The 24,228-nt window shown below is 44.1% G+C and overlaps 3 protein-coding genes across 3 annotated transcripts in view; 2 read left to right on the plus strand and 1 right to left on the minus strand.

Moving 5' to 3' along the window:
- Positions 1-2,854: 2,854 nt before the first annotated feature.
- On the plus strand, positions 2,855-4,886 carry LOC120066955 (paired mesoderm homeobox protein 2-like). The gene is made up of 3 exons (XM_039018292.1): positions 2,855-2,949; positions 3,680-3,903; positions 4,117-4,886. Exons 1-3 carry the CDS (start codon positions 2,856-2,858, stop codon positions 4,507-4,509), a joined length of 711 nt encoding a protein of 236 aa, XP_038874220.1. The 5' UTR covers position 2,855; the 3' UTR covers positions 4,510-4,886.
- Positions 4,887-5,893: 1,007 nt separating this feature from the next.
- Positions 5,894-9,127, minus strand: mcfd2 (multiple coagulation factor deficiency 2, ER cargo receptor complex subunit). Its single transcript, XM_038960393.1, has 4 exons — positions 9,013-9,127; positions 8,346-8,529; positions 7,925-8,084; positions 5,894-7,801 (listed from the first exon to the last, which is right to left on the minus strand). Exons 2-4 carry the CDS (start codon positions 8,510-8,512, stop codon positions 7,670-7,672), a joined length of 459 nt encoding a protein of 152 aa, XP_038816321.1. The 5' UTR covers positions 8,513-8,529; positions 9,013-9,127; the 3' UTR covers positions 5,894-7,669.
- Positions 9,128-10,563: 1,436 nt separating this feature from the next.
- The window catches only part of ttc7a (tetratricopeptide repeat domain 7A), a 43,951-nt gene continuing 30,286 nt past the window's right edge, over positions 10,564-24,228 (plus strand). Inside the window, exons 1-15 of the mRNA XM_038960394.1 lie at positions 10,564-10,771; positions 13,254-13,417; positions 15,548-15,716; positions 18,074-18,204; positions 18,331-18,455; positions 18,757-18,835; positions 19,027-19,196; positions 20,154-20,217; positions 20,387-20,524; positions 21,119-21,202; positions 21,779-21,883; positions 23,110-23,227; positions 23,590-23,647; positions 23,745-23,817; positions 23,940-24,100. Coding sequence (XP_038816322.1) covers positions 10,639-10,771; positions 13,254-13,417; positions 15,548-15,716; positions 18,074-18,204; positions 18,331-18,455; positions 18,757-18,835; positions 19,027-19,196; positions 20,154-20,217; positions 20,387-20,524; positions 21,119-21,202; positions 21,779-21,883; positions 23,110-23,227; positions 23,590-23,647; positions 23,745-23,817; positions 23,940-24,100 — 1,772 coding nt within the window. The 5' untranslated portion in view covers positions 10,564-10,638. The remainder of the gene's footprint in view (positions 10,772-13,253; positions 13,418-15,547; positions 15,717-18,073; positions 18,205-18,330; positions 18,456-18,756; positions 18,836-19,026; positions 19,197-20,153; positions 20,218-20,386; positions 20,525-21,118; positions 21,203-21,778; positions 21,884-23,109; positions 23,228-23,589; positions 23,648-23,744; positions 23,818-23,939; positions 24,101-24,228) is intronic.

Here is a 24,228-nt window from a genome sequence, read left to right on the forward strand (position 1 = left end):
CCTCTCTGGTAAGGGCCTCTCCCCCAGCACCAGGCAAAGGTTCCATGGTGCCTTTGACCACACCCTTTTCCTTTTCTGCTTGACACCCTCCTCCTCCTCCCTAATCTCTTACACTTCCCCACTATACTCTCCTCATCCACTAACATAACCTGACTAGACCCAGCCTTCATCTATACCACCCTCCATAGCGTGACTAGGCCCAGCCTCATCTACACCACCATCCATAGCATGACTTGGCCCAGCCTCAGCTACCCCACCATCTCTAGCCTGACTAGACCCAGCCTCCACTACACCACCATCCATAGAATGACTAGACCCAGCCTCAGCTACACCACCACCCATAGCATGACTAGACCCAGCCTCAGCTACCCCACCATCTCTAGCCTGACTAGACCCAGCCTCCACTACACCACCATCCATAGAATGACTAGACCCAGCCTCAGCTACACCACCATCCATAGAATGACTAGACCCAGCCTCGTCTACACCACCATCCCTGGCATGACTAGGCCCAGCCTCTGCTGTCTGCATCTCATTGCCCCCTGCACGTTGACCTCGATTTCCCCCACTGGCGCTTGTGCCCTCACCTTGTCTACGGCCTTTATGTGGGCACGCAAAGCTCTTATGCCCCAAATCCCCACACTCAAAACCCCATAGACTATCTGTGCTAGCAAACCCTGCGTAGAGCCCCTCCCCATGCTTCACTTTAAACGCACATTTAGTTGTTGCTCATTGTTATTCAGAAACATAAACACTTGCCTCCAGAATGAAACAACGTGCTTAACGGCATCTGCCTGAAAGCCTGCAGACAGTACACGAAACCCACTAGCAAACTACCCAAAACCACTCAGCTCTTTCCTGATTTGATCATCCGTAATAAACGGAGGCAAATTTTCAACTACCACCCTTGTCGAAGGGGTAGAAAGAGGTGAAATTGGCACCAACACACCCCTTACAAATATTCCACTAGCAATTAGCCTACCAACCAAATTTGCTCTTTTCATGAACACAACCACAGCATTGTTCATTCTAGAAGCGGAATGTATAAATTCAGCTCCTACCTGTTCACCGACTGCAAGCAGAACCTCCTCCACTTTAACTCCATTCTCAGGAACACACCTGAATCCATGCCGTATCGACAGCGTCTCCTCCGCGCTAGGCTGAGAAGCCATCGCGCACACCACACCTTCCATACCCCAGGAAACTAACTCTGTCCTCTTCCACCCTAACTTTGAAAAAACCTGTGGATACCGCTAAAACTAATAATGCATTAACCCTCCACCATAGAAAATAAAATTGAAAGAAAAGACCAAGGACAGAATCAAGAAAGTTAGTTAGGACAGAACCCTCCACAGCAAACGCTCAAACTCCAAAAACTCCCAGCATGCACTGGGAGAGAGAGAGAGAGAGAGACAGACGGATTGACGGGCAGGAGGGCGGGCGGATACATAGACAAATTGAGTCAGTTGTTTAGGCCAGTGGTTGGGAACAGGAAAGATCAATGTGGGATCTGTAGAGGAGTTGGCACCGACAGACATGATGTTGAGAGGAGGCTCAGGCATCACTATGCCCTCAGAGACAATATATCACAAGGAATCAAATTAGGCCTTTTTACATAAAGAGACATTTGAACAAGGAAAGGGACTTTGTCAAGACAATATCTTGAAGTTTATTCATTCTAACATGTATTTTATGGGCAATTCAACAAGAGCTTTTCCATGCGAAAGCTGATCAGGTATGCAGTGGGTTTCATAATCCAGGTATCATGAGCAGTGTATAAAACCTCACAGGTGGTCATGTACGCTTATTGCAAGTTGTACAATCCATTATAACTGCAGCATAATGCATTATTCCTGCAGGCTATGAAGTGTTACCCTTTTTTCTGGGAATACAAACAATCCCTAGTCCCTACTACACTCTTACATGTTGCCTACTCAGATGTAATGTTCCTGACACTTATTAATAAGTGCTTTGACGAGGATGACTACATCACATGGAGGTGAGATCAAATGTCCAATGATGGCACCATTACACAAGCAGGTTAAATGGGGATGTGCTACTTGAAGACTCTCTTGTACGTGTACACACAGACACACACACACACCTGTACAGCTCTTCTGATGGCCCATACCATATAGTAGTAAAGTATATATTTTTTCACTGAGTATAAATTGACATTGCTTGCCCACTAAAAGTTGCTGAATCGGCCTACATGCTCTCCTGTCATGACTTGGGTATATTTGGTACTCTGCCCAGTGTCCACTCATGTGAAAAGGCCATTCTTCTGCACTGGCCTGCGCTGAGTTTAGCATCATGGGAATGACTGCCAACACTGTCATACCAGCTCAAAGGTCGTGTTGCCACCTAGTGGACAATTGGAATTTCACTCAGCAAATGTCACTCAGTTTGTTTTATATGTCCTACTTGCACTTCAGTAATATTATTAAAAAAAGTGGATGAATGCACACATCTTTTTTTAAATCCAAGGTAGATTATGGTATTATGCTTGATTTCATATCAAGAATAAACATGATAAATTAGAATACAGGATAGACATTTTCAATGAACATCATTTTCAATGGAATCAATCCCACAGACACGCATAATGCTTGAATTCTTGTGACTCAGTGAGCACTTTGTCACTTTCCGTCTGCCTTGAGTAAATCTTGTAGCCCGTGACCTTTTGTGACCTTACGTGACCTGAGAAGATACTTGAGGAAAGCCATAGCCAGGTAAATGTAGAGGTGGGTGGGAATGGCATGTGATGTCACGGCTAGACACGGTGGGAAAAGCAACAGGTAGCTCAATGTATGCTAGCGTTCCTGACTGTAGCATCACAGACCACACCTGTGAAGATGGCCCAGGTTAAGTCACCAGTGGATGGTGTCAAGAGTCAGCAGCAGCGTGCAGAGATGTACTCTGATATTACCATCGTCAGCTCCAGCGCAGGTTAGTCAAAATTCTATTTTCTGTCAAAATTCTATTGTATCAGTCAAAATTGTATGCTGAAGTTACGTTATTAATAACAAATTATTCACGGTTGTAGGCCTTTCATTTATATCTGCATGATTTAAGTGTAAATATCATGTGTCAATGCTGTATTATTAGTTAAATGTTTTCATTCAAATATTTATATGAAAATGGACTGAAAAATGTAAGTCCTTTATATTTCTAGACTTTGAGGGAAATTATTGAAAGAATAACAAACAAACAAAAATGTAAAATATAAAATACTATTTTGGCCAGTTCCCTGTTCCTTATGTCTGTTCGCCATCCAGCGTAATGTGAACAGCCAGTCAACTATGTCAACCAATTTTACAAATTAGTCACTGTTAGCTATTGTTAACTTAATCTTGGTCAAATCCCCATGTCTCTGGTATCTCTTTCTCACGAGATTGAATTTGGTCAGCAAAGCCTCGTGGCTATTAGGTTGCTCGAGGTTGATGGGAAAGATAAAGTCATGTAATCCCTATTTTTTTAAAGGACATTCATCAGTGAAATGTGTCCTTACAAATGTGGGCGACTTCCTATGTGTTGAAAGTGAAACACAAGTAGGTCTATAGGCCTGGCCAGCCTACCTCATGAAACGTGAACTAGAGAGTAATCAAGAAACTCAGCCACAATTTACTGTTCAATTCAAAGTCCTCACCCACTCAACCTATTCTTATCTCGCCTACAGATGTGGGCAGCCCAGCCAGAAAAGGCCCATTTGACAGTATGGCCCTAGGGCTCAGCAGACGTGGGAGAGCCTACCCATCCCCAGCGCGCAGGCGCCATCGCACCACCTTCAGTCGCAAGCAGCTGGACCAGCTGGAGATGGCGTTTGGACAGAACCACTACCCCGACATCTACTGCCGTGAGGAACTAGCGCGGCTCACTAAACTCAATGAGGCACGCATACAGGTCAGTGGGCTCGGGCCTATTTATCAGTCCACAGGGATTTCTTCTTTTTTTTTAAATCCTGGGTGGGAAAGTTGATAATACTTGCGATGTCTAACTCAAACAGTTTTCATTTACAAAGGAAAGGCTGTGACATACTTATTATCCATTGTCTTATAAAATGGTTAAATCTCAAATTCAACCCAGTTAAGACTGATTTCTTATTGTATTTCACAGGTATGGTTCCAAAATCGCCGTGCCAAATACCGCAGGCAGGAGCGTGCGTCTCAGAAGCTCTTGCCAATGGCCATGATGCCAGGGCACGGGGCACTGTTGGGCAGCATGTGTGTTCAGTCCACAGGGTTGACCCGTCAGTACTACCCTCACTCCCTGGCTCACCATATCCCCCGGTTCCCCTCTATGCTGCCCTCAGGTGGTTACTCCCACCACCCAGGCTCAGCCAGCCAGTGTTCCTGCCCCACAGTGCCACCAGAGCCACAACCCCCCCGCCAGCACGAGGAGTGGTACAGCCCACTACGGAACATTGGAGCCCCACCCAGCAACCTGGCCACGCCTGTGTTCTCCCTGACCTCCATGCCTGCTCTAGACCCTGGCTCTCACTGGAACTAAAGAAAGAGTAACTTCTACATTGGGAAGTAGACAAGCTCTTATAGGCTGTGTCTCGAAGAACTAACAGTTATTCATTGCACCTTAGATTAGATTACAAAATACAGTTGTTTGTATCTATGCAGTGATAGCTAGTAACTAAAGAACAGGAAGAATTTAGAGAATAGTGAGAATGACTTAACTCCTTCTCCCATTGAATACCTGACATTGCATGTTTTCTGTGACTAGCAGATTAAAGTTCAGGGTAGCCTAACTGAGAGAAAGACATCTGTGGGTAATCTTGAATTATCCATACGGATTGTCTGAAATATATACTATACATCTTTCTCCTAACAATGCCTTTTGTATTTTCACAGTAAATAAAGTAGTGTGTATTGGGAGTGATTTGTTTGTTTAAATGTTAAAGTGATGCTGGAAAGGTTTTGTATAATTTCAGCCAGTAGATTTGAAAGTAGCTATCACAAGTCAGAATGGGTCCCCACAATTGTGTACAACGTCATCCATTTCATACAGTGCCTTCAGAAAGTATTCACACCCCTTGACTTTTTCAAATTTTGCTGTGTTACAGCCTGAATTTAAAATGGATTAAATGTACATTTATTTTTGTCACTGGCCTACACGCAATACCACAATGTCATAGTGGAATTATGTTTTAAGATATTCTGACAAATTTGTTCAAAGTGAAAAGCTGAAAAGTTTTGAGTCAATAAGCATTCAACCTCTGTTATGGCAAGCCTAAATAAGTTCAGGAGTAAGAATGTGCTTAACAAGTCACATAATGAGTTGCATGGACTCTTTGTCCGGAATACTAAGTGTTATGCTTGGGGCATATACAACACATTACTGAGTACCACTCTCCATATTTTCAAGCATAGTGGTGGCTGCATCATATTATGGGTATGCTTGTAATCGTTAAGGACTGGGGAGTTTTTCAGGATAAAAAATAAATGGAATGGAGCTAAGCACAGGCCAAATCCTAGAGGGAAATCTGGTTTCCAGACAATGAGAGATGCATTCCCCTTTCAGCAAGACAATAACCTAATACACAAGGCCAAATCTACACCTGAGTTGCTTACCAAGGAGACAGAGTATGTTCTTGAGTGGCCGAGTTAGTTTTGACTTAAAGGGATACTTCAGGATTTTGGCAATGATGCCCTTTACCTACTTCCCCAGAGTCAAATTAACCATTTTTATCTCTGCGCGAGGTTTGAAGGAAGGTGCTAGCGGAATTGCTAACTAGCGTTAGCGCAATGACTGGAAGTCTATGGGTATCTGCTAATTATCATAACCTACACCTCAGACAGATCTGCACTAACATGCACTCAAAAAGGCAACAGTATGTGAATGCCACTTTGAGACCTATTCAACATAAAACGACATCAGAGAAGACATTCATATATTTGTTTATTGCAGCAAATTACAAAGACAACACAGTTGCATGTGTCTACTAATCTTGTCATTTTATAGATTTTATTAACACATTTCTATTCTAATAACCTGTATTCAACAACCGTCACTGAATGACGAAATTAGAACTCTTTTGTAACAAATAAAGTTTCAGTATTAATTTAGAAGTATTATAAATGGGTTGAATATAGACCTGGGCCTTATAGCATAAAGACCTGGTAACCTAATGATCTGTAACTGTTTGACAGCGATGGAGCTCATTTGGAAAGAATCAAGTGTGGTGTAACTACACATAATGTAACATCATTACTTCAATAGGCCACTAACATTTATAGCAACATAACCCTGCATTCTACTTATAGCACATCTGTAAAATGAAGTTAACCCTTCAGTATTGCTGTCACCCAGAGGTCTCACTGGGCTAGAAGTCAAAGTGAATCCAGTGATGAAGAAATCACAATGCACAGCACCTCTTCTGTATTACATTCAAATTCTGTTCATCTCAAGTATCAGCCCTGCTGTAAGCGAAATTGTGCATTCAGGTAGGTGGGTAACAGACTATGTAAGGGATGTAAAGTATGTGTGGATCAGCAGAACAATTATTTGTGATTGACTGTTTGACCAGAACCAAACCCGTACCAAGTGTGGCTTTTATGTTACCCGAGTCACATTCAATATGAACAAATGAGAGAAAGCGTTTTTGAAAACAAGAATGAGCATACTTGTAGGACTAGCCCAGGTATTACCGCCTCCGTTTCTAAACACTGTCTTCTATTTTGTTCCAACTGAAAGCAGCCCTGTTCATGGCTTGTTTCTGAGCATCAGACAAATCCTCCAAACCTGCTTTGCCATTCCCACACTCCCACATACTCTGTGGTACAGTATACTGCATCCGGGCTGTAACATTCCCACACTCCCACATACTCTGTGGTACAGTATACTGCATCCGGGCTGTAACATTCCCACACTCCCACATACTCTGTGGTACAGTATACTGCATCCGAGCTGTAACATTCCCACTATGAGTAATAGTACAAGAATGGTGCAGTAATAGTAAAGGCCACTCTTAAAGTTAAGGACCACAGGCAGTTGTCATTAATGGCCTAACTTGATTGGATGCATAAATATCAAAACCTTTGGTCCATAATCCTAGATTTTATACAGCAAAGCAGCGCTTAGGTAAATACCTGCTCAAGAATTTCATTCTAACATGACTGAACTAGTTTAGTTGCTACCATACAGCAGACAAATTTGGCAGTTTAATAATTACAGTAATAATTGAATAATCTACTGTATATATCAGGGCTGGGCAAACCTTTCAATCCAGCCCACAGGAGTTTTGAGTAAAACCCTTTTATTTTTGTTTTGGGGGACGGGGGTTAAAAACTCCAGGTCACACTTGAACGTCTAAAACTAGATAGAAAGTATGTAGAAATGATAACGGACCTAAATAGTTTCAAATTACTGCCCTTTTTCTGACCCGCAAATAGGTTTTGACAAACAAAAAAAATCGGTCAAAACAAATCTGTGCGACCCTCCGTTGAATTTCGAAAATCCCAATGTGGCCCTCAAGCCAAGAAGTTTGCCCACCTCTGGTATACATGCTGTCTGGACGGATGAAGGATAGTGATAGCCCCACAGAGAGCGTGAGACATGCACACTGGCTCAGGTAAATTAAAGTGGTGTGGTGGAGAAAGTGGTGTGGTTGTGTGCAGTGCACGGAGCCAGACCCCAGTAGTTAGGCACCGTCTCTCCTCTACTCCAGGGACCTGGCAAACTCAGCGTAGTCTATGTATCCGTCGTTATTTTTGTCATTGTCCCTCAGAACATCATCTATAAGGCTTGTGAGGTCCTCCTCTTTCATAGGCTGGCTATCCTCTCCTTTTTCCTGCAGAAAATGTGGAAACATGGAAGTGCACGTGTGAATAGGTGAATAAAGTACATACAGTATGTGGCATCATTGGCTGATAATATCATTTTTTATATATTATGTTTTTCCTTTCACACATACCTCTTTGTGTACATGAGTGATGGCTGTGGCCAACTCCAGCCCATCCAGTAAGTTGTTGCCATCATAGTCGTGCATCTTAAAGTAGTGCAACTGCAGCTCCTGCGGCGACATATCCGCCTCCGGCTTGTCAATCACACCTTCCAGATGCTCCATGATGTGTCTTAGAGGACATAGGAGAGACACTGCTCAGTGCATTAACCATGTACACACTGTCAGCCAAATGATAGGTACAGCTTGGAATAGAGCAAACTATTTAGATAGATAGATAGATGGATAGATGGATAGATGGATAGATAGATAGATATACTATCTATCTATCTATCTATCTATCTGTACTTGTCCAATAAGAAACGTTTGCTTCTTCTTCTGTTGCAAAGCATTTAAGAGCGGAGTATCCTAATGAACACAACCCTTTACTCACTCTCTGTCATGGACCATGTTCTTGTCCAGGTGCATGTTAGGACGGTGACTCTCCGGTGGGTGTTCGTGGGCTGCCTGCTCATGTGAACGAACAGACAGCAGAAAGCAGGAGACCAGGAGTAGCCAGCCCGACACCACGCTCCTCCTGCTACTCACTCTTAACACCATTCTGGGCTGTACAGTAACTACACAGATACAGACACAGACAGAGAGCGTGAGCAAGGGACATAATTTTAACAACAAAGTTAAACAAAGCTGAATAATATGAACAATGGTTGCAAGCAAGGTGAAGGCACAGAACAGCCAGTGTCACTCGTCACTGAATGGCAAGAGCTTTCACTAGAAATAGGTGATCCATCTATGAACCCATATGTTAACTTTTGGAAACACATACATGACAGAAGAATCAGAAGATTGATCAAATGGAATTGAATTATTTTCAGGCAATCATAGCTTCATTGTTTTCAATGATATGTTATTATATGTACAGTTCAGAATACAATCTAGCTAGTGATGTTGTTGATAGACACATAGCTGGCTAAAGTTAATTATACTTGCACCTAGTTGGTTTAAGGACAGCAGTTAGTTTAGCAAGATCATTAATATGGTGATAACAAGCACACCGTAATGGATCTGCAGCGATATGAATGATTAAAATGCATACTCACCAGTTGACAAACAGACTTGGAATAGTTCGTTTGTAGATTAACTATTTGTATTTTCTTCAACCTTTTTGGGCATTGCTGTGAGCCGTAGTCACCTTTCAACTCACGGACACGACAGCTAAATTCTGATTGGATATCGGCATTTTGCGTCAGAGATTTGAAGGCGTGCAGTTGCAAAACCCAGACACCTGTGCAAAACAGGAATGTGAATGCAGTTGTTAACTGGGTATTTGGTTGAATTTGATAAGTAAACACATCTGACAAGCAAATGTCAACCTGTCATAGGGAAAATGAAGCCACCAAATCTATTTTCCGAAGATTTGAGGTTGGATTAGCTATAGAAAACTAGTCGCTTGTAGTCGTAGGTCACTTGACCTAAACATTAGTTTGCTGTGTAGCTAGTCAAGTTTTCGAGCTGTCGTTTTCCAATGTTTTTGTGAAAGATCGATTTAGCAGCTATGTCAGCAAAAATGTGTTCTACCATCATGTCAAGGTATATTAAATACTGTATTGTATTATTGACAAATGGTCGTTAAGATAATTGTTTGCCCCGCCCCTTTATCCCAAATAAGGCACTCGCCAATTAAATGTATACATTTTTGTATTCAGTTTGTAACATGTAAAGTGTTACGTTCTTTACCAATAGTTTTTCAACAGCTGAGACCCTCATAGTCACGCGTTACCATACAACGCTGAAATGTCTGAGCAGACCATATGGCAGGTGTAGGCCTAGCTACCTTTAGCCACAAAACCTGAAAGTCGGGCAATGAAAATAGTTGACAATTGACCTTTTAAATACAGTAGCCTATTTAGGATTTATTGAGTGATTGGACATACACTGCGGTAAAATCCTGAATAATAACTTGCCACCTCTGTGTGTCTCTTAGATCCACAGTTTGAACTTTACTGTTTTGTCTATACCCTCTGCACTCTAGTAGGCTATTAGCGCTGATCCCAGGAATTGATCTAGTTAGGGAAAGCTTTTGAAGGGAAATCTAGGACGGTTATCTAGGACAAAAGGCACTTCAAAGCAAACCGTTTTCAGCAGCCTATAGGCTAGCTAATGTGTTGCCTCTACCGTATTACAATGTAGCGTAAAGAAAATAATACTTCTACAAGCATTGATTTTTTCCTAAAATATTTGAGGTGTGTAGACCTATTGTATGCAAACTAAATACAAGCGTAATAGGGTAGAGTCGACTACAAGGAGTTATTATAAATTGACTGGCTATAAAGCAATCATAAGCTACTTCATTAAATAGTTATTATGAAAAATAAACAAATCTGAATCTACAAAGGTACACACAACGGGTACACACACATCTCCCAATCTCATCCTCAAACTGAAGCACCTGTCCTACAGTGGCCTCTGAGTGTGTATACAACTCTTTAACAGCATTGCTTTTTTCATTGTGTGTGCATTGACTGATTGGTATTTAAGAATAAATGGTGATTACATCATATTTTGATATGTCCACCCAAAATGTTAATGAGGAGGGACGTTCGGGCAGCCGCACATGCTCATAGATGGCATTACACTTTATTCATGATTTGTTTTGTCAGTCCGCAGTTACTCCCCGGGTATCAGGGGAGTACGGTCACCGAGACAGATCGGGATCTAGAGCGGGCATGGCATCCAACAGGGTCTCTTTCTCGCAATACCGTCTGGAAGCGGAGATCGACCGCTACAGAGCAGAGTGCCAGTGGGACAAAATACCCACTATCGTAGAGCAACTCGTGGCCGTCCGATTTCACGAAGACGGTGAGTGATAACTACCTGTTGGATTCTGGAATAGGTTTCTTTTTTCTGAGTAAGTTTTTGTCACATGTCCAGACAGGGATGGCAATAGTTCCGCATGAGTTGGACTTTGTACTCTGCAAGTAAGCGCAATGTCATGCGCCTACTCTGCAAACAATGAAAACGAACAGCTTTAGGTATGCCCAAACTGCAGTAGCTTACAATTCGAACAACTACATAATCACCTTACACCTCCTAATGGACAATGTTTAAAACATAGAACATATTGTAGTGAACATGTATTAACTGATTGTCACTATCACTGTCATTTGTTCTATTATTTTCCATGTATTATAACACACCACTCAAGCACATTCACCAGGAGTGCAGTCTATATACTCAAATCTACTGTGTACTCAGTCTGAAGTGAGTCGCCAAATGTAGCTACTCCCCTCACCTCATGTAGTTTTAAAGTAAACATGGGGTAAGGTGACATGGCTCACGACCTTGCTTGCGTGTCACTGTTATTGTGTTAATAACCAAATCGTATATGTCATTTGATCAGCCGGATGGAATTCCCACTGCCCACCTGAGACTGTTTTCACCATGCCTGCAGGTGTACAGAACTGCTAAATGTGTTATGCTAGAGTGTGTAGAATTCAAGTCATCCCTAGCTGGTCTGCTGTTAAAGTCTGTCTTGATGTTGACAGTTTGCCCGTAGTTTTGCCATTCTTGATTTTGTAACAACACTGTCCCTAGTTGTTCAAATCAAATCAAAAAAATGTGTTCACGTCCTTAGCAGATGTTATTGCTGGTGTAGCGAAATGCTTGTGTTCCTAGCTCCAACAGTGCAGTAATATCTAACAATTCACAACAATACACAACACCTAAAAGTAATAGAATGGAATTTAGAAATATATAAATATTTGATCGAGCAATGTCGGAGTGGCATTGACTAAAATACAGTAGAATAGAATACAGTATATACATTTGAGATGAGTAAAGCAGTATGTAAACATTATTTAAATATTATTAAAGTGACTAGTGTTCCATTATTAAAGTGGCCAGTGATTCCAAGTCTATGTATATAGGGCAGCAGCCTCTAAGGTGCAGGGTTGCGTAACCGGGTGGAAGGCGGCTAGTGATGGCCCCACCAAAAATCTGGTCTAATAATGTAAGAAATAACACAAAAAAAAAAAAAAATACTGCAAAGTTGCTTAGAAGCTAGAAGCAGAGCTGCCATATCTGTCGGCGCCGACTACAAGTTGCAATTCAAGACAAGGGGGAAATCACGATCAGTCTCTGACCAGGACGTTTTGAGATCAGAACAGTGTGTTGAAGATAATGTAGCTTTATTCAGATGCCCTGTAGAGGATTTGTTATTCTCCTGAAGAATTTATTCACCACATGAACATTCCACATTGCTGCTATATTGTAGTTAATGTTTTATAGAGCAGAATAATTTGTTTTATGAATTATGACACCATATTCTTAACTTAGTAGGCTGTCATTGAAAATAAGAATTTGTTCTTAACTGACTTGCCTAGTTAAATAAAGTTTAAATACAAATACAAAATAAATACTGTACATCACGAGAGTTGGGTAGGTTACTTTCTAAATGTAATCTGTTACTAGTTACCTGTCCAAAATTGTAATCAGTAATATAACTTTTCACAGTAAAGTAATCTGATAACTTTCCATTACTTTTGGATTACTTTCCCCTTAAGAGGCATTAGAAGACAAAAATTATCCATCAAACACTTTTGGTGTGTCATCATAGTGGTCTCTGACTTGTGGTCAGATTCGCTCAGGTGGAACAACTTAAAATTGTACCTTTTTTCAATGCTGAATTGAATATCATTGAAAAAACAAAAAGGTGTCAATGTATTTTTTCACAAACATCATTTGTGAATATAAAAGTAATCCAAGAAGTAATCATACATTTTTTCAAAAGTATCTGTCATCTGATTACAATATGCTTGCTGGTAACGTAACTGATTACAGTTACCGTTTTTTGTAATCGGATTATATGTAACTGATTTACATGTAATCAGTTCATCCCAAACCCTGTACATCACATTAAACATTCTCCAGCCCCTATCCTCCCTTTCAGTGACAAACCTTGACTGGGCCAGTCTCATAAGCATGAGGTGCTACAGTATGTCAGAGATGCCAGGACATAAACTCCAGTCACAGACTTGGCGTCAGAACACACCACCAGAGACAGGAGAGGAGTGAGAGCTGGACCAAACAGGAAGGCTCTAATACAGAATGTGTATGCAAGTGACTTTTATTGCCATCCAGTGACTTCAGTTTTAGGCTCCCCTGGTGTATTTTTCTCCCTTCTCTCAGGGGCTTGTGGGAAATTATGCTATGATGGATTGGGCTGGGTTTATTTTGTGTCCCAAAGCAGCTGACCCCTGACCCTGGACTCCCACTCTGCACTCAGCCCACCAACCCCTTCACTACTCTGAATTCTGTCCTATTTCCCTGTGCCCTCCTCCAGATGACTACGGGACGCTGTTATTGGCAGAGGCCCTGCTGGAGGAGTGTCTACAGGACAACCTGAGTCTGTTACGCAATGCTACACCTTTGACGGACATCAACCAGCCCAAACTGTCCCGGTCAAAGGGCTACCTCAACTCCATCCTGAGCAGGGGGCTCCTGGGGGTCAGTCTGAGCATCTCCCCTCTGTGTCACCTCCCTCTACATCTTACTTCCTCCTATTCTACTTAGCTTTCTATCTTGTTAACTTGTTTCACCAAGTTTCCAATCAGTCTATTCTTTATACAGTGCATTAGGGAAGTATTCAGACTCCTTGACTTTTTCCACATTTTGATACGTTACAATCTTATTCTAAAATGGATCATATTGTTTTTTTCCTCATCAATTTACACACAATAGCCCATAATGACAAAGCATAAACAGGTTGTTTAGAAATACTGAAATATTACATTTACATAAGTATTCAGACCCTTTACTCAGTACTTTATTGAAGCACCTTTGACAGCGTTTACAGCCTTGTGTCTTCTTGGGTATGACACTACAAGCTTGGCACACCTGTATTTCGGGACTCTGCAGATCCTCTCAACCTCTGTCAGGTTGGATGGGGAGCGATGCTGCACAGCTATTTTCAGGTTTCTCCAGAGATGTTCGATCGGGCTCTGGCTGGGCCAACCAAGGACATTTAGAGACTTGTTCCAAGGCCACTCCTTTCTTTGTCTTGGCTGTGTGCTTAGTGTCGTTATCCTGTTGGAAGGTGAACCTTGGCCCCAGTCTGAGGTCCTTTGCGCTCTGGAGCAGGTTTTCATCAAGGATCTCTCTATACTTTGCTTCGTTCATCTTTCCCCTGATCCTGACTAGTCCCCCAGTCCCTGTCACTGAAAAACATCCCCACAACATGATGCTGCCACCACCATGCTTCACCGTAGGGATGGTGCCAGGTTTCCTCCATACGTGACGCTTGGCATTCAGGCCAAAGAGATCAATGTTGGTTTCATCAGACCAGAGAATCTTGTTTCTCATGGTCTGACAGTCCTTTAGGTGCCTTTTGACAAACTCCAAGCGGGCTGTCATGTGCCTTTTACCTAGGAGTGGCTACCGTCTGGCCACTGAACCATAAAGGCCTGGTTGGTGGAGTGCTGCAGAGATGGTTGTCCTTCTGGAAGGTTCTCCCATCTCCACAGAGGAACTCTGGAGCGCCCTCAGAGTGACCATCGGGTTCTTGGTCACCTCCCTGACCAAGGCCCTTCTCCCCTGATTGCTCAGTTTGGCTGGGCAGCCAGCTCTAGGAGGAGTCTTGGTGGTTCCAAACTTCTTCCATTTAAGAAAGATGGAGGCCACTGTGTCCTTGGGGACCTTCAATGCTACAGAATTGTTTTGGTACCCTTCCCCAGATCTGCGTCTCGACACAATTCTGTCTCGGAGCACTAGGGACAATTCCTTCGACCTCATGGCTTGATTTTTGCTCTGACATGCTCCGTCAACTGTGGGACCTTATATAGACAGGTGTGTGCCTTTCCAAATCATGTCCAATCAATTGAACTTACCACAGGTAAAGATGATCAATGGAAACAGGATGCACTTGAGCTCAATTTCAAGTCTCATAGCAAAAGGTCTGAATACTTATGTAAATAAGTTATTTCTAATTTGTATCTTTTATAAATGACAAAAAAACAAAAAAAAACTGTTTTTGCTCTGTCATTATAGGGTATTGGTTGTAGATTGACAAGGATTCTTTTTTCTTTTTTTATCAGTTTTAGTATAAGGCTGTAATGTAACAAAATGTGGGTGTTACGGCTTTCTTCCTGGGATGAAGGAGAGGACCAAAATGCAGCGCAGTTAGTGTTCAACATGTTTAATTAAACAATAAACAATGAACATTAACAAATAACAAAATAACAAACGTGAAAGCCGAGACAGTCCTATCTGGTGCAGAACACAAACACAGAGACAGGAAACAACCACCCACAATCCCCAACACAAAACAAGCCACCTATATATGATTCTCAATCAGGGACAACGATAGACAGCTGTCTCTGATTGAGAACCATATTAGGCTGAACACAGAAACAGATGAACTAGACACACAACATAGAATACCCACCCCAACTCACGCCCTGACCAACTAAACACATACAAAACAACAGAAAACAGGTCAGGAACGTGACAGTGGGAAAAGGGAACGGTTCTGAATACTTTCCGAATGCATTGTATACAGTATGTAACTGTTTTCTCTGTGTCTCCCTTCACTTAGCCTCTCGTAACAGTGTGTCTCTCTTTCTGTATGTCCGCACACAGCCCAGGCACCTGAACGAGGCTCTTCTCCTGATGGCCAAAATACACTATGTCCAGGGCGATTACCGTGACGCCCAGGGCATGTGTGCAAGGGTGGGCATAGACGAGCTGACTGGGGACGAGCAGCCCGTCTACCACCTGCGTCTGCTCGCAGAGGCCTTTGTCATCAAAGGTACCAATCCTTTCATAAGCAAATACTGGGTGGTATGATATATGGAAAACACATAATGTTTAACCTGTGTGGTATTTAGTTATGGAAATTTTTTAGAAGACAGACTAAACATTCTGTGTTACCTGAAATGATGACCTGAATATGACCTATATCAGGGATGGGCAACTTTGATGAGGGTGGGGGCCACAAAAAGCTGAACTCATCATTATTACTTAAGCAGTAATGCCCAAGGGGGTGTGGTATATGGCCAATATACCACAGGTAAGGGCTGTTCTTAAGGAGTGCCTGGATACAGCCCTTAGCCATGGTATATTGGCCATATACCAAACCCTGAGGTGCCTTATTGCTATTATAAGCTGGTTACCAACTTAAATTAGATCAGTAAGAGTAAATGTTTTGTCATACCCGTGGTATACGGTATGATATACCACGGCTGTCAGCCAATTGATCCGAGGGCCTTCAAAATTGTGCGGCCTACAGGCTGCCAGTTGCCCATCCATGACCTATACTAAGATGAACACTCAATGCACAAACTAAAGGAAGGACCAGGGCCCATTTTCATAAAGCATCTGAGTAGGAGTGCTGATCTAGGATCAGGTCCCCCCTCTGTCCATTCATTATAATCTAAATAGCAAAACTGATCCTAGATCAACACACCTACTATGAGGCGCTTTAAAGTTACAACCCCAGAGCTACAAATGATGATGATTTCAATCAGGTATCCTCTGGTTTTAGTCTCCGTCTGTACAGTGTAATGATTACATGGATCTCAAATATGATTTGCATACTGGCATTACTCTCTCTCCGACGATTTAGACAAAGAGACAGCCAAAGCCTGCAGACTAGCACGTTTCCCTGAAAAACACTCAAGTTGAACAGCACTGTGCATAAATGTACTTAATGATCTATTTCCTAATCCCCATGGTATGAGTTATATATAGGCCTGTGATGACTATAACCGTGTATGGGTTTAGAAGTCGCCCTTTCTAGGATGTCTGAATACAATCATTAGAATGAAATATTCCTGGAAAACCTTTGCTTGATTAGAGCCTTTGCTTGATTAGAGAGATCAGTATCTCAGGTATGTTGATATGAATGTAGTGAAATCTTTACTCCAAAGGCAAGAACAGACCAGTAAGATTGTCGAGTGTCTACCGGCCGAGAGTACTTAGCACCTCTGAACAGAGTGCCGGCAGGAGGACCCTATAACAGACCGATCCGTCAGCGAGCGAACAAATGGCAAATGAACGGCCCCCTACTGTACAGGCCGACAATCGGTCTGGTGAGTTTTCTCCTTTAGGCTGTGAAAGAAAGGAAGCATTGGCCATGTGTTCATTTACATGAGGGAGGAAATGTGACTTGACACATTGCTATGCATTGATTGTTATGTGTGTGTGTCTTTGTGTCTGTTCGTTCTTCAATCCCAAACACTTCCTGGTTTTAGACTTCTCTTGGAAGTGATTACAAATCAAATGGGAACTTACTCAGAATTGAGTCCAAGTAATGCAGTAAAGTTGTCTCTAGGGAACCATCTATATATAGTTGGACTGGAACTATGAGTTCTGTTAGTCAGAGTTTCCACATGAACACGCGCACACACACACAGTGAAACAGAGGGCGTTGTCCATTGTCACACACAACACACTGCTTGTCCATGTCTGGATAATTGTGTTCGAGAAGCGTCACTCATCATCATCATGAGATGCATTACATTCAAACAGTCATAGCTTCCTGGCCGATGACACGTTAACGTCATCACAGTGTCTGCTGCTTCGATTGAAGGGAAGAATTCATGAAGCAGCCTTGTTGATGTCTTTCACTGAATAAACCATAATGGACTATAAGTAATGTTAGTAGAATAATACTAGAGTCAAGCCAATATGCTTAGAGAGAAGATCTGATGGGAATCACTCAGCTATGTACAGGGCTTGACATTGCATAGTTTCTCAACATCCTTCCAAGGTTTCCATTATATTGTTTTGGGAATGTTATGAGATAGGAATATTTGTTAGATGAGGTCTTGTCTATTGGCAGCTGCTCCTTATTTGATTAAGGCTGTTGTCTGGCCGTGTCCTCCCTGCCTCCCTGCAATCCTAGAGGTCTCGTCTCACTCTATTTATTTATACTAATAACCATACTCATCCTCCCATACACTCATTGTCTCGAACTGACAAATTATCCATACAAAACAAGCCGGCGTCTTCCTACAAGCAACAGTGCTATTTGTTTTCTGTGTCAAATTTCTTTCTTTCTTTCTTTCTTTCTTTCTTTCTTTCTTTCTTTCTTTCTTTCTTTCTTTCTTTCTTTCTTTCTTTATCCCTCTGTATCTCTCTGTATTTCTCTCTCCCCTGTCTCAGGGCTGTCCCTGGACCACCAGGCAGTGTCAGCTGCCTCCCGTGTCCGTCTGTCTGAGCGAGAGGAGGAATGTCTGTCCTGTTACCTGAGGGCCTGTGACACCGCTCTCGTTTACCTGCAAGAGCTCGATAAGGTGCGTGTGTCCGTGTGTTTTTTTTTTACCCCCAATGCAGATAATACATGTTATTTCATGATACAAAGCAGCACAAAACTACTTGGTGTACGTGTTTACCAACTGAAGTTGTTACTGTGTTGGCAGATGGTGGTCACCCCTAGTTCTAAAGTAGGTAAGACCAGTTTGGCCACTCCACCACTAGACATTGACCTGGGCTTCTTCCAGCAGGCGGCGCTACAGAGTGCGTACCTGTGTCTGCTACATAGGGGGTGAGTAAATGGTCCGGTAGAGCAGTCAAAGATGGTGGAAGCTTCGCCTCTTCCTGTCTGGCGCAGTGCGTTGTGATTTCAGCAACAGCAAGTGGCACTTTTGTTTTTGACCAGTAGGTTTCAGTATTGCACCTCAGATAGGACAGAGTCATTGTTTGTAGTGGCGCGATTGAGCTCCGGTGCGCCACTCATTTATACATAGACTGACTAACAAGGCCCTAGGCACTGAACACCCTGTCTGTCTGTCCATCTGTTTTGTCTGTCTGCATGTCTCTGTCTGTTTTGTCTGTCTGTCTGTCAGTCACCTGGCCCAGGGAGCCCACCAGCTGCGCAGGGTCCTCGGGGTGGTGGAGTCTCGAGGCTCCCAGAGCTTCAGGAAGGTGAGGAGGGCTCACATTGTCACCTAGTTAGCAGGATGAATCACTGACTGTCTATATGTATTTTATCTTTACGGCCTGGAGGTTTCCCTGACAACGCGACTTGACTAAGTCAGGAAACAGTCCTGGCCCTAGTTGTGCCCTAGTTATATTTTACGGCGTTATATGGCATGTTTAATTAATGTGTCTCATAGGCTGCAGCGCGGAAGCTGGCTGAGGTGCTGCTGAGCTCGGTGAGTGAGGACAGCTACTGGGCCCCCATGTCCCTCCCACCCTCCGCCTGGCTGCAGAGAGAAGGGAACGCCGGCACGAAGGATGCCATCTACCCCTCCTCCAAACCACCTCAGCGCTACAGTACTGACAGGTCTGTAGCTCTCCTCTCTTCTTCTTTTCCTTCCTCTCTTTCTTTCCCTCCGTCTCTCGCCCCTCTTTCTTTTCTGTTCATGTGTAATTGCGTTATTCCGCTGATATTGCTCAATCACCTTGATCATTTAGCTTCACCACTGGCTTGAGAGATCAGCTCACATTCCCATACAGGGAGTTTGTGTGTGACCCTGCTGAACCGTTGAACCTTAAATAGTCCCAGAGCTTCGACAAGACAGACCTTCCTAGAGGCCCAGACGTCCACTATTCCGGTCATACAAAACCCACATGTGGAACATGACTTGATCTCACCAGTCTCACTCCTATTGGCTAGGAACTCTGTGGACTCATGTTTCCTGTGTGGAGTTTTAGAGGCTTTGTCAGGGACTTACCTTTGGCTGTTCCAGCGTATTGCATATAGTAAGATCTTATTGGTATGCGCCATCCTAAGAGGATATCAAATGCTGCGCCCCAAATGACATGCGTGACTGAGAACACAAGAGCAGGAATGGAGAATGCACTCCGGGAAATCAAGTGCTATTGTTGTATGCCTGATTTGTTGTCACGGGTTCCTTCTTTAGAAGTGCCCTGATAGTGTCTTGTAATTGTATCTTTAGTCGGTACATCAGAGGATCAGCAGTCAAGATCGAAGGAGAGAGAGAGAGAGTGAGATGGTGAAACTGATGGGTGGGAGGACTGGGGAAGGTGCCAGAGAAAAAAGAGAGGGACCAAGGAAAGGGGGCAAACATGTACACGGGTGCTTACACATTTTGTGCACGTGTGTGTGAGAGACACCCGAGAGAGCGGCGTGCTGTGATACTGTAGGGGTGGTCAGAGGGTTGTGTTACACCACCAGCAGGTGAAGTGGAAACGGGACACTCCCCGTGGTCTAGCCAACAGAATGGGGCTGTTGCGTTACTCGTCACTTCCTGCTCCTATTTCCTGTGTCTCCTCGCAGTGTCTTCTGTCCCCAGGACGTGGTCGAGGAGGCAGTCCTCCTGCTGCTCATCACAGAATCCATGGTGAGACATTGCTTTTAAAAAGGCTTGACAGGTGTAAGGCTAGCTTTCACTTGTCCCGTCAATACAGGTAAAGGAAAGGACACTAGCAGATTAAAGGCACTTCATAGGCCTACTATTGCAACAGCCTTGTGTTGAATCTGATCCTGAATCTGTACTCTTCCCCCTATAGGCCAGCGGAGACGCAGTCATCAGCCGAGCGCCCGACCATAAGGAGGCGCAGGAGACCAGTCTGCAGGACGCCACCTCTGTCTACGACCTGCTGAGCATCGGCATGGCCAGGAGGGGGCAGTATGCCATGCTGTCTGAGGTGAGCCTGCCTCGAAAAACACTGGAGGCTAAAGGGAGGATAGGAGATACTTCAACAGAACTAGCTCTACACTGTGAAGGGAAAGCCCTTGCCTGACAACTGTGTAATGCCCCCTGTTGTGTCATATACTTTCAAGCAGGGTTTTGTCTTTCTCTGTATCCTTTTCTGTCCTTCTCCCCTCTCTCTCTCTCTCTCTCTCTCTCTCTCTCTCTCTCTCTCTCTCTTATTCTCTCTGTCTCTCTGGCTTACCCAGTCTTCTCTCTATTTGCATTCAGGTTGGCAGCCATTTTTCTCCAGGTGAATGAGAGTGAGCACTGGCAAACAGGTGAACCCTCTCACGTGTGGGGCCATGCAGGGCGCCACTAGGCTAGCTAACAATAGACGCCGGTTATGTCTGTCTGCCTGGCTAACGTCCTCCCTCTCATAGGTGTCGCAGTGTGGGCCGCTAGTTAGAGCTCTTTAAATTAACCCCAAACCCTCAACCTTCAACCTCACTCTCCTTCAACAACGTGTGTTGATACGTCTGCCCTGCGAGCTGAAATGCATGTGTGCGTGCGTGTCTTGTGTGCATGCACGTATGTATGTGTTCTCCAGTGCCTGGAGCGGGCCATGAAGTTCTCGTTTAATGAGTTCCACCTCTGGCACCAGTTGGGCTTGTCACTCATGGCGTGTGGGAAGGTGAGCTCATCTTCATATCTTTTCACACATTCCCCACCATGCACACGCACAGACACACACACACACTTTCTATCCTACTGTAATCTGGCACCACTACGTGCTCGCAATCATATAGGATCACTCATCCTCTAAATGTTGCTGTGATGTTGCGTGTGCGATAGCGTGACTGAGCGAGCGCTCGTTGGGCGATGATGAGTAGTGTGACACAGATAGAAAGTTCTGGAATCCTCTGAGTGAAACAGGAGAATTGATCTTCTCCTTTGCCTGGCTGCCTGCAGGACGAGGTGACTCTGGAGATCAATGGAGAACTCTGGAAATAGGCTGCTCCCTATAAGGATGGGGGGGGGGGGTGCTCAGTGTCGTCAGATCCGCTTCTATTTAGGGCCAGCCGTGTGTGTGATAGTGTTTGTAGTGCATTGATGAATGGCCTATATGAGTCCGTATCCGTGTTACTCTATATGGATAGTAAATGTGTGTGTGATCTATACTCCTGTTATATCACTAGACTACAGTATGAGAGTGTGTGTGTTTAAGCATGAATATGTGAGTGTGAGTGTGTGTGTCTGTGTTATACAGGGTGTGGGCGCCGTGTCTGTGCTCAAGGAGTGTGCCAGGATGAGACCCGAGGACCCCTCATTGCCCATGTTGGCTGCCAAAGTCTGCATCGGCCAGCTGCACTGGGTGAATGACACACACACACACACACACACTTTCTATTTCACGATACATTTACACTACATACCATGCATACCATCCATACAGGAAGTCTGTCACCATCCAGAATAGCTGGACCCATTATTACACAGCGACACTCCCTTCCCTCCACTGTGGTAGCCAGCCCAGTACTGGCTGTCCCGTTGATCCAGGAGGGGGGGGGGGGGTAGTGTAGGATTAGGAGACGCGTGATGGCATGTCACATCTGTCAGTACAACAGAGGAGCTAGAGATCAGGGGTGTCTAGAGAGACTAAGGCGCTTACAGCCTTAATCACAATAGGACACTATGGGACCATAGAGCAACGAATGACAATACATCTGGACCCAATAACCGACCATGGAGCCACACACTTGCACTGGAAAGTCTGGGAGTCTGGGACTTTTGGTAGTGATTCGAGGACCTTTGACTCCTAGTTGGTTGGAGGGGAGTGACCAATATATACATACATACAGTGGGGTCCAAAATGATTGGCACCCTCGATAAAGACTAACAAGAAGGACTGTATAAAATAAATAATATTGGGAAATGTTATACCTTTTATACTCATATAATTATTGCTCAGAGAAAGAGATTTTGTTTCACAAGTATTATTATAATTTTTCCACAAAGAGACAGGGTTCAAAATTGTTTTACACCCCTGTTTTCGATACCTTTCCGAAGCTCAGCCTGCGAGGATAATGGCACTGAACCTTTTTCTAAAATGTTTCATGGAACTTTGTTGATAGCATCCGTATTCTGAGAAAGAGAGGGATCGAGAGAGAGGAGGAGGATGAAGAGGAGGGAGAGGAGAGCTAGAAAGAGAGAGGGAAGGGCTTATGGTACAGGAGTAAGAGAGGAGAGGGGGGATAGTCTAAGCAGCTTCCTGTTGTTCTGATGGCACCGTTTCAAAGGCATGTCACTGACCCCCCCGTCCTCCCGTCCTCATACCTTACACTGAGTGACACACTTTTAGCTCAGCCCAGCTCAGCCCTGCTCAGCCACACTCTGCAGCCTGGCGCTGTTTGAGGGGGGACTCATTTGTTAAGCATTAATTGCTAGTGAGAAAAGCTCACTAAACGAGACAAACTGAACACGCCTTTAAACCCTTGAGCTCACAGTTGGTTCCATAGTAAGTACTTCAGCAGACTAGATACTGTGCTTCTAGACACCCATACTGCATCTGACTGTTATCTCTGTGTGTGTGTGTGATAGCTGGAGGAGGCAGAGGCCCTGTCTCAGAGTGTGGTGTCCATGGGAGAGGAGGCTGCAGAGTTTCTGCCCCGTGCGTACCTGACTGTGGGGCTGTGCTGCAGTCTGCAGGCCTCTGACGGTAAGAGACATCACTGTGAGCTGCTGTAGAGGCAGGATAGGTTTCCTGTAACAAACGGAGTCCCTTGTCCAGATACAGTGAGAAACCGCCACTTACAGAACCCACTGAACTCACTTGTCCTGACGATCCATAGTTTTTCTTCCTAATTCCCCATCCCCATCACTCTTTGCCGTATCTAATTCAGAGGTAAACTGTGTATGGATGAATCTGAGATGTTACTCACGAACAGTCAATGATGCAAAAGACAGAACTGTGCGAAAAAATACCATGAACCTCATTATAATCTACTATTAGAAAATGTCCACTAAAATGTCTTGTTTTCCACTAATGGATTTGTCCCTCTGTACCCAATCTCTCTCCAGCCACTCTGAAAGCTCAGCGGGATGGGTTCAACAGACGAGCGCTGCAAAATCTGCAAAAGTATGTACCAACTGCCAACCTCTCTCTGCCGGTCTAGGTTGGTCTTAACCTGTGTGTTTGTTCTGCTTTGTCAGTGAGTGTGACCTCTCTTCTGCAGAGCCTATGCACTGGACCCCAATGATGCTAAGATCGCCCTCTACCTGTCGCTCCAGCTGGCTCTTGTACGGCAGGTCGGTCAGCACGGCCACACACGCACTCACCATTAGGGCTCGTCTTAGTGGTTCTCCACCTTGGATCTTATGCCTCTCTAGTCCTTGGGTTTCTGTTCGTCACTGTGGGTGTGTGTGTGCAGGTGGCAGCTGCCATGGATCCCCTGCAGGTGGCTCTGTCTCTGCATCGGGATGACCTGCACTCCCTCCACCTGCTGACCCTGCTGCTCAGTGCCCAGAAACACCACCAACATGCCCTGGAAACCCTCACACTAGCCCTCAGTCAACACCCCGAGAACTTCAAGTAGGACCCCACTCTCTCCTGTATTATATGTGTGTGTCTGTCTGTCTGTCCGTCTGTCTGTGTGTGTGTGAAACTAGATCCCGTGTGTGTCACCCATACGGGTGCTCTGGACCTTTCTGTGGGGATAG

Source organism: Salvelinus namaycush, chromosome 22 (genome assembly GCF_016432855.1).
Source record: "Salvelinus namaycush isolate Seneca chromosome 22, SaNama_1.0, whole genome shotgun sequence".
Taxonomy (NCBI): Eukaryota; Metazoa; Chordata; class Actinopteri; order Salmoniformes; family Salmonidae; genus Salvelinus; species Salvelinus namaycush.

Excerpts from the sequence above, each read along its gene's own strand:
- LOC120066955 (XM_039018292.1), top strand. The coding sequence starts at position 2,856 with ATGGCCCAGGTTAAGTCACCAGTGGATGGTGTCAAGAGTCAGCAGCAG. Across the intron at positions 2,950-3,679 it reads CATCGTCAGCTCCAGCGCAG|ATGTGGGCAGCCCAGCCAGA; the intron begins GTTAGTCAAAAT and ends TCTCGCCTACAG. Across the intron at positions 3,904-4,116 it reads TCAATGAGGCACGCATACAG|GTATGGTTCCAAAATCGCCG; the intron begins GTCAGTGGGCTC and ends TGTATTTCACAG.
- mcfd2 (XM_038960393.1), bottom strand. The coding sequence starts at position 8,512 with ATGGTGTTAAGAGTGAGTAGCAGGAGGAGCGTGGTGTCGGGCTGGCTA. Across the intron at positions 8,085-8,345 it reads AACATGGTCCATGACAGAGA|ACACATCATGGAGCATCTGG; the intron begins GTGAGTAAAGGG and ends ATGTCCTCTAAG. Across the intron at positions 7,802-7,924 it reads TCACTCATGTACACAAAGAG|GAAAAAGGAGAGGATAGCCA; the intron begins GTATGTGTGAAA and ends CATTTTCTGCAG.